Source organism: Cnephaeus nilssonii (genome assembly GCF_951640355.1).
Source record: "Cnephaeus nilssonii genome assembly, chromosome: 6".
Classification (NCBI taxonomy): Eukaryota; Metazoa; Chordata; class Mammalia; order Chiroptera; family Vespertilionidae; genus Cnephaeus; species Cnephaeus nilssonii.
In genome coordinates, this window is record NC_137077.1 from 64665080 (window position 1) to 64674978 (window position 9899).

The window sequence follows — 9899 nt, forward strand, 5'->3', positions numbered from 1 at the left end:
ATGTAATATTCCTGATTATTCTGTTTTTCATTTGAGGAAGTATCTGGTTAAACATTATGTATGTATTAGTTATATACTTATCTTTTGTAAATCACATTGTCATTTATCATTAAGAAATTTTTATTGTTTTAAAATTCATTTTTGTGTTCTTTACACAGAACATGAGTTCTTACATTATTTACTATAATTACATTTCTCTCAATTTTGCATTTTATTTTTGAGGTTTTCAAATTTTATGTATAGGCTACTAAATGTTTTTTATATTGTCTCTCCAAATACCATTGAGCTTTTCATTATCGTTTTAGTGATTATTTCTTAGTAGGTAGTATTTATTTTATGTCCATGCATTTTACAGAAGTCTTATTAAATCTAGTAGGGTTTATTTCTTCATATAGTCAAGTCATTTGTAAATAATGATAAATTTGTCTTTTTCTTTTTTAAAAAAATATATTTTTTTTATTTCAGAGAGAAAGGGAGAGGGAGAGAGAGATAGAAACATCAGTGATGAGAGAGAATCTTTGATTGGATGCCTCCTGCACAACCCCACTGGGGTTCAAGTCTGCAACCCAGGCATGTGCCCTAACTAGGAATCGAACCGTGACCTCCTGGTGTTCATAGGTCAATGCTCAACCACCGAGCTACACTGGCTAGTCCTGTCTTTCCTTTTTAATATTTATGAATCATGAAAATTTCTAGATACCACCAAAATGCTAATCCCTATTTGTTCCTGATGTTTTTTGTTTTTTTATAGAATGCTTTTTTTTTCATGTTTCACTATCAAGTATAATGTTTCATGTTAGAGTAGTTATTATTTTATCAAATTAGGAAAGTACATTTATACACCCCTTTTTATTAGTAAAAAACAGGTGCAAAAGTTTCAAAGAAAAAGTATTTTTTAGACAGAAAGTTAATAAAATTAACTGATGAGATCAGACATGTTTTATATATTTACTAGAGGCCCGGTGCACGAAATTTGTGCACGGGGGGGGGGGGTGTCCCTCAGCCCAGCCTGCACCCTCTCCAATCTGGGACCCCTTGAGGGATGTCCGACCGCCCGTTTAGGCCCGATCCCAGTGGGATCGGGCCTAAACGGGCGGTCGGACATCCCTCTCACAATCCAGGACTGCTGGCTCCCAACTGCTCGCCTGCCTCTGCCTAATTGCCCCTAACCACTTCTGCCTGCCAGCCTGATCACCCCCTAACTACTCCTCTGCCAGCCTGATTGACACCTAACTGCCCCCTGGCAGGCCCTATTGCCCCTAACTGCCCTCCCCTGCCAGTCTAGTCACCCATAACTGCCCTCCCCTGCAGGCCTGCCCCCCCAACTGCCCTCCCCTGCAGGCCTGCCCCCCCCAACTGCCCTCCCCTGCAGGCCAGGTCCCCCCACAACTGCCCTTCCCTGCAGGCCTGGTCCCCCCCAACTGCCCTCCCCTGCAGGCCTGGTCCCCCCAGCTGCCCTCCCCTGCAGGCCTGCCCCCCCCAACTGCCCTCCCCTGCAGGCCAGGTCCCCCCATAACTGCCCTTCCCTGCAGGCTTGGTCCCCCCCAACTGCTCTCCCCTGCAGGCCTGGTGCCCCCCAGCTGCCCTCCCCTGCAGGCCTGGTCCCCCCAACTGCCCTCCCCTGCAGGCCTGGGTCTCCCCCAACTGCCCTCCCTTGCTGGCCTGGTCTCCCCCAACTGCCCTCCTCTGCTGACCTGGTCACCCACAACTGCCCTTCCCTGCAGGCCTGGGTCCCCACCCCCCCCAACTGTCCTCCACTACAGGCCTGGGTCCCCCCCCCCCCCAACTGTCCTCCACTACAGGCCTGGGTCCCCCCCCCCCCAACTGTCCTCCACTACAGGCCTGGGCGCCCCCCCAACTTCTCTCCCTTCCTGGCCTGGTCTCCCCCAACTGCCCTCCTCTGCTGGCCTGGTCACCCCTAACTGCCCACAACTGCCCTCCCCTGCAGGCCATCTTGTGGTGGCCATCTTGTGTCTTGGAGTGACAGTCAATTTGCATATTACTCTTTTATTAGATAGGATTTTTTTTAAATAGATTTTTTACAGAGAGGAAGAGAGAGGGATAGAGAGTTAGAAACATCGATGAAAGAGAAACATCGATCAGCTGCCTCTTGCACACCCCCTACTGGGGACGTGCCCGCAACCAAGGTACATGCCCTTGACCGGAATCGAACCCGGGACCTTTCAGTCCGCAGGCCGACGCTCTATCCACTGAGCCACACTGGTTTCGGCTAGATAGGATTTTTTAAAAATATATTTTTATTGATTTCAGAGAAGGGAGAGCGAGACAGAAACATTAGTGATGAAACCCCCCTCCCCCTTGGGGATTGAGCCTGCAGTCCGGGCATGTGCCCTGACTGGGAATCAAACTATGACCTCCTGGTTCATAGGTCGATGCTCAACCACTGAGCAACACCCTGGCTGGGTATTTTTATTGTTTTAAGCAAGTTACTGATTCACTTTCTTGTTTTAGGTACATACCTATGTCAATACTACAGGTGTGCAAGAAGAGCGGAAAAATTGTGCAGCTGTGCATGTCCCGTTGGAGGCGAGGATTTCTAATGCTGAAAGCAACACTCCAAAAGAAGAACCAAGTAGTATTGAGGACAGGGACCCTCAGATTCTTCTTGAACCTGAAGTAGTTAGATTTGTCTTAGGACCAACTCCTGTTCAAAAGCAATTAATGGAAAAAGAGAAACTGGAGAAAATTGGAAGAGATCAAGTCAGCGGAAGTGGTGCAAATAACACAGAATGGGACACTGGATATGACAGTGATGAACGAAGAGATGCACCCTCTGTTAACAAGCTAGTGTATGAAAATATAAATGGGTTATCTATCCCTAGTGCCTCAGGGGTCCGGAGAGGTCGTCTGACATCTACCAGTACCTCAGATACCCAAAATATCAACAACTCAGCTCAGAGAAGAACTGCATTATTAAACTATGAAAATTTACCATCTTTGCCTCCTGTTTGGGAAGCCCGCAAACTAAGTAGGGATGAAGATGACAATTTAGGACCAAAGACCCCATCTCTAAATGGCTACCATAATAATCTAGATCCAATGCATAACTATGTAAATACAGAGAATGTAACAGTGCCAGCAAGTGCTCACAAAATAGAATATTCAAGGCGTCGGGATTGTATACCGACAGTCTTTAACTTTGATATCAGACGCCCGAGTTTAGAACACAGGCAGCTCAATTACATACAGGTTGACTTGGAAGGGGGCAGTGACTCCGACAACCCTCAGACTCCAAAAACGCCTACAACTCCTCTTCCACAGACCCCTACCAGGCGCACAGAGCTGTATGCTGTGATAGACATCGAGAAAACTGCTGCTATGTCAAATTTGCAGAAAGCACTACCACGAGATGATGGTACATCTAGGAAAACTAGACATAATAGTACTGATCTGCCTATGTGAGCCTGGAAAGCATTACATTGTTTGCACCTTTGTGAACTTAAAAAAAATGAAGATGCAAGTACTTCATTTTCATTTCTAAACACTAACTCCTTTTATAGACTGATAAATTTTTTTAAATATTTCATGTGCTTCTTTAACTAAAGGGAATTAATGTAGAGCAGGTACTCATTAAAGAACACTAATTTCATTATATACAACTCATTACTGTACAGCAGCACTCCTATTTTCACAGTGCCTATTTAAAATGAGAATTGAAGTGAGTGACATGCTGGTTGATTTTTATCAATATTCTGGACTTATGCATATCATTCATGCCTAAGTCATGGTTGGCATTTCAATATTTTATAAAGCCTCTTGATAATGTGCATTGCTAACATAACTCTAGGCTTTGAAAGTAATATTTGTAGATTCACTGTTCATGGTATGTGGTGTTCAGCATGTAACATGAAGAATCCTTTATTTCATTAATTGTAGGCTTTTTGACTTGAGCCAAACCATATGTAAAGGAAATAGAAGTACCACACTCCCTATATACCAGTCAGCTCCTTTGCCTTCATCTTATTAGAAAGAGTCCTGTGTCCGTGAATATGGTTTGCTATTGGTGTGTTGAAAGGCAGGGAAGGAGACAATACTTAGTTTATTCATCTCATGATGTCATTGGAAGGGCATGCCCAGATATCTTAATCAGAATTACAGTAGGCTCAAGAATCAGTCTCAGGTCACTTTATCCAAAAGCATTTGAAAATCTGAACTATGATCTTTTGAAAGTGTCTCTCCTATGGATTATTAACTATAACATTGTTCTGGAGGCATTTGTGCCATTAGATTGCCACTCACCTTCAGTTTTTCTCCTTCGGTGTTTGGGATGTTGTATTTTGTTGCTTAATGTCTTTTTCAATTTAAAATGTTTGAGTTTGTATATAGTTTTTAAATTGGATTATGTGTTTATTGTTGTTTAGTTTGCATTTTTGTCAAATTGTGGTTTTGAAGGTTCATTTAGAACTTACTGTTATTCTATAACAGGGTTGCCCTTGTCCAGTATTTATTTATATGCTGTTTACTTTTCAAGTTGTTGATAAAAACATTCTCTCAGTTTTAAATTTTACTTGTGTCCATAGGTGATCTTTTTAGCAGCTGAGAAAAAAAAAAAAAAAGAAAGTTACTTTTAACATGCGAAGTTCCCGAAAGGTACTGTTTTCTCTTGGGCACTCTCCCCAGCACTTTAGCAGTGATTCCCTCAAGTCACACGGCTGCAGTTACACTTTGCCCACTGCAGTGCTCCTCAGCTCTGCTGTCCTTTCACTCCTAGCTGGATCTTTGATTATCCCTGATTTCAATGGAATGTTAAGATTATTGCCAGCATAGCAAGTATAGTGGAAGTCGTGTAGCAATGAGATTGTCATAATTTAGGATTTAAAATGAATTGAAGCTTATATAAACTGACGAGAGGTCATATGTCCAACTCTTGGAAATCAAGAATGTTCCAGTTTCCCAAACACTAGAGAAAACAAGAGAAGGTAGAGTGAAAAGAAGGTTAGGTAACCTTGCAAAATATTTTACCGTTTTCTCTAAATATGAGGAAATTTGAGATTATGATCTGTATCTATCAGATGTAACTAAGGTTAAGTTAGCATGAAAAAGTTTCAGTCATATAGCATCCAACCTGTTCAATAAAAAAACCAATTATAGGACAGTGAATGGATTAGGAAAATTATTAGAATGGGACCATTATAAAGAAAATAAATTATTAAAGGTGTCTATTATTTTCAGTGCCATTGGTTTATGTGCATAGCAGAATCTCTTCTCTTTTTTTCTGTGAACTTGGTGCTTACTAAAGTGTTCACTGTTCTCTAAAAAGAGAGCAGTGGTATAGGTGTGCAGTTTCCATTTTTAATATATTGTTGCATTTATGTTTTCTTCTGAGTAGTTTGCTAATCGTGCCAAATTTATGTGATTTTTGTAATGTGGAATAAGAATTGTGATGGAATTAGTACGCATGGTTTTCTCTGAAATAAGCAGTCGAGACAGAACATTAACCTCCAAATGGAAGGGCTGACCTATTTATTCATTTTGGAGGTTGGATACTTTTTCTTTTTCTCATCCTTTTCATTTTCCCTTCCAGATTCTAATTAGTTTTTATATTTTTTTAGGTAACTCCAATGTAATCATTGCAGTTTATGCTTTAATACTGTGTGCTTTAAAAATGAAAATGGGACCAATTTGTCTGCTAAGAATTTGAATTTAGGTACTATGAGTATTAGGAAGATGTACACATAAAACTGGTGTTAATTTCTAGACGTCTCTGGAAATCACCTGTGTTCCTATTTAATAAAAAGTAATGTAGAACACTCCTTTTCCTTTGCAGTAGTCTAGTAATGGGCATTAAGCTCTATCCTGGAAGAATGTACCTATTACTAGGTGCATTTTAGAATGAGTTATTTTATTGGGATATAATTGTGGCCATATGTTTCAGATTTTCTGAGACAGACCTAATTTTAGATATTCTGTTCTGTTGCTAGACTATGTGATCCTACTTTTCAGTTTTGGAAATATAATAATTATTCATATATTTTCCTAAATAGAATCCTCTTTTATCATTATAGATCATAACAGCTTTTATCCCAGACCAGGGTTGGAAACAGATATGGATATTGACTGTGTTTTTTCTTAGTGCGTTTTACTTCCCAGTTTCATCTTCTTTAAAAATGAAATTATGGTGCCTTCTCTCCCTCCAGGAAGATTGGCAAATAGTTCTTTTATTTACTGCTGCTGTGGAGTGATGAGATATGCACTTTACTCTAGAAGATTCAGCAAAAAACTTTTCACTTCCCAGTATATCCAGAATAGATCACATTTGGGACTTAAGAAAATTTGCCAAGCAATCTTTGTTTTTATAGTTATTATGTTAACTCCACAGTTCAATGTTATAAGTCAAGCTAGTGTTTATCACCCCCGCCCCCAAAGAAATCTGTGGCACAACATAAAAAAATGTACCTCAATAATGTTCTATTAAAAATGGGACAGGGGCCTTATGTTTTCATAATTTCTCAATAATGTGCCACCATATTTTTGCCTCAAGGTAAAAGTTTTAACAAGCTAAAAAGTACTTCCCACTTCCCCCTGTGCTGTTCCTAACCCCTAATGCCCAAGTGTTTTGTGCAATGTGTAGTATGTGTAAATATATATGTATATGTACACATATACATATATTTATCTTTGAAATAGACATACCATCAGAGACAACATTCAGAAGTAACTGATGTATTGGCATCTCATTCATATTTCTGATATGTGAGGTATATGGTACTAATTAACCTTTTCCCTGATGTTTGCCAAATTTGAATAAAGGCATTGGTACGAAATTCCAGAATGTATACAAAATGTTTTTGGCTTGAAAAATGAACAACTATTTTATTACATACCACAATATACTCTGCCCAAACCAGCACCATATCTATCTTTCCTATTCTTCATATCCCTACTCCCCATTCCTACTTTCTCAGTTTTTGGGGGTATAACACAATTCTTTTGTAGCATCATTATGATTGCAATTCTATGATGGACTGGTTATTAATAGTACAGTAGTCACCGGTGTGCCACATTTGCATTAGTAAATGCAAAATATACATTTTATAAAGGACAAATTTTGTGTTATGTTTTTATTTTCATTACATTGTATAATATTGTAAGATTATTGTATGTCCTAATTTGCATTATAAATGTTTTTTTCCTACATAAAGGCATAAATATAGCAACTTTGTATAAAGGTAGCTTATTAGATTTTTAATTTTTTTCTTTTATATAAAATTGTCTAACAGTGGGACTACCATTGCCAAATTGTATATGAAATATGAATTTTACCCCCTATGGTTAATTTCTTTTATAAACATTCCACATTTCTCTAATAAAAGACATAAGTGATACTGTACTATGCATAAATTGTATTTTAATGCTGTTTCATAACAGCATTTTAAATTTGCTTTGCATTTTTAATATTGGCAAAATTTACCACTGTTGATTAAAACCTTGTTGTATATGTAACAACATCTTTTGCCCTCTATTCCTCCCCCCCCTTTGTTCTCTGTTTCTCCCTATCAGTGCCAACTTCATACATTTTGTAGCATGGCAATAAAATATAACTTTTACACTGAGGCCGAGTGTGGCTTTTTGGAGGATGTGGAGATGGGAGAATTACCCTCTAGTTTTTGCCATATGAACCATGTCTCCAGGCATGAGAAGTTATCTCGTATGATGTAAGCATGCTTTTAAGGACAAGTGTGAATGTGCTTTTAAGCTTAATTTTTGTCATAACAAATAAGAACTAATTTTTAATCTTTGGAAAAGTCAGAGTTCTTGAAGTACAATCAAACCTTTAGTAACTGGCGTACTTAAAGAATATGCTAATAATTGAATTTAGTTCAACAAGGGCTAAGCAACACATTTTTAAAATATATTTTTTTAAATCTTTACTTATTATAGAGTATTAGTATACTGTCCCAAAGTTATATGTAAAATATGGTTTAATCTTAGAGGATTTAGGATCTTGTGATGGCTTACTGTTGTCATTCTGGCCTAAATTTCCATGATGAGTTACTCAAGTTGATATTGGAAACTGAGCTGACTGACTATACACTGACCTTAAGCATCATGAAAAACTGCTTTGTTGAATGAAATCTGGTTGGAGTTCTTATGGTTACTTTCCTCTTACTGATGAAAGTAGATTGCAATAAAGCCCCAATAAAAGCTTGGATACCTATTTATAGTTTTACTGTATTTTTCACACATTTCTTGAAACTATGATAAGAGGTTTTATTTCTTTGCCTCATATCATGGCCTCCATTTCAAAGTGAACATATAATGGGTTAAGGTTTATGTTTCATCAAAGTGAAATGAAATTTTAAGTATTTGACAGACTCACAGTTTTAAATGTGTGGTCATCCAAACTAGTAGTTCTCAGCTCTGGGTCTCCAAACCTGTTTTTCGTTACTGAGTGACACTGCAAAGCCCGTTTGGATACACTCAAGATGGAAATCATTTAAACAATGAGGGGGAAAGACAAGTCCACAAACGACTGGGTGCTTAACTATGTGCCAGACACCACGGAACACATAATTAGTAAAGATGTGGCAGAAACCAAATCTTGGGAAGTGTAGGTATTTGTTCTCAGAAGTTAAGAACTTTGGATTATTTATGTATTTTTTTCTTGAAGACAATAGCTATTCACATGTTTTTATTTAATGAATGAGCATGAACTAGGTCATATGCTAGTAATGAGTGTTGTCCGGATACACCAAGATTTTGGGTTTGATGCCCGGTCAGGGCACATACAAGAATGAACCAATGAATGCATAAATAAGTGGAACAAATTGATATCCAGTCTGAACAGCCCTCTTCATGATAGGCCTTGGGAATAGTGTAAACCAGGATCAGCAAACTTTTTCTATAAAGGATCAGACCATAAATACATTAGTCTTTATGGGTTATACAGTCAGTCACAATTACTCAGCTCTGCCATTGTATAACCATTGCATTGCACAGTATAAAAAATGAATGTGTACGCTTGTGTTCCAACCAAGTATGGACACCAAAATATGTTTCATATAATTTTAACGTATCACGAAATAATCAAATTTTTCACCATTTAAAAATGTAAAAATCATTCTTTACTCTCATCACACAAAAACAGGTGGTAGGCAGGAGGAATTTGGCTCCCCATAGTTTGTCAATCCCTGGTGTAAACTAACCCGGTAGAATCAATTAAAAAATGGAAAATGATGACGAATGCCAAAAATCCAAGAGCTTGCTAATTGTTTAGTTTAATCAAGGGGAGAAAAGGATATCAGTAGGTGATAGAAAACGAATTTTTTTTTAAAGGGCCAATTTAGAGAAAGTAGAAAACTTTTTGATAAACTGAAATGTTTGGGATTGATCTTGATTTCTACCAAGACATTACTGCGAGCATATATCAGTCATCTCTAGTAGTGGGGGAAGCGGGTGAGTGAAATGCAAAGCCTCCTGCGGAAGCCAGCAGGGCAAAGACTCAGGTCTCCGTCCGAGTTCAGAAGGCCTTGTCCTGGACAGTCAACGTCCAGTTAAAAACAGCAGTTTAAAATTCAATAAGAGGAACTAATGTAAGTCTTCCTCCCTAATATTCAGTAAAATTAAAATAGCAATAACAATCTTACTTAGGTATTTGATGGTAAGGAACCCTCCAAAACAAAGAGGAAGTGATGAGGTTGGTGAATTAGGTTGTTCATGGTTAGTATATAACACTTTAATATGTATACGTGGTACTTTAAGTCAAATTTTTAAAGATTAAATTTAAGAAAAACTTGCCAGCAGGAACTCCGTTCCTATAGCAAATCCTGGGGCGCAGCGTCTGCCTCTTGTTCTAGGCGCTTCTACTCCCAATCCGCCCGCCCCCCAGTGTCAGACCCGCCCCTTCCTCTTCGCGAGCCGGTGGAGCCGCAGGGGGC

The 9899-nt window shown here is 38.7% G+C and overlaps 1 protein-coding gene across 3 annotated transcripts in view; it reads left to right on the forward strand.

Moving 5' to 3' along the window:
• The window catches only part of FRS2 (fibroblast growth factor receptor substrate 2), a 54445-nt gene extending 45336 nt beyond the window's left edge, over positions 1–9109 (forward strand). For all 3 annotated transcript variants that reach the window (XM_079775017.1, XM_079775019.1, XM_079775018.1), the window contains one exon: positions 2473–9109. In XM_079775017.1, coding sequence (XP_079631143.1) covers positions 2473–3423 — 951 coding nt within the window. In that variant the 3' untranslated portion in view covers positions 3424–9109. The remainder of the gene's footprint in view (positions 1–2472) is intronic.
• Positions 9110–9899: the final 790 nt, after the last annotated feature.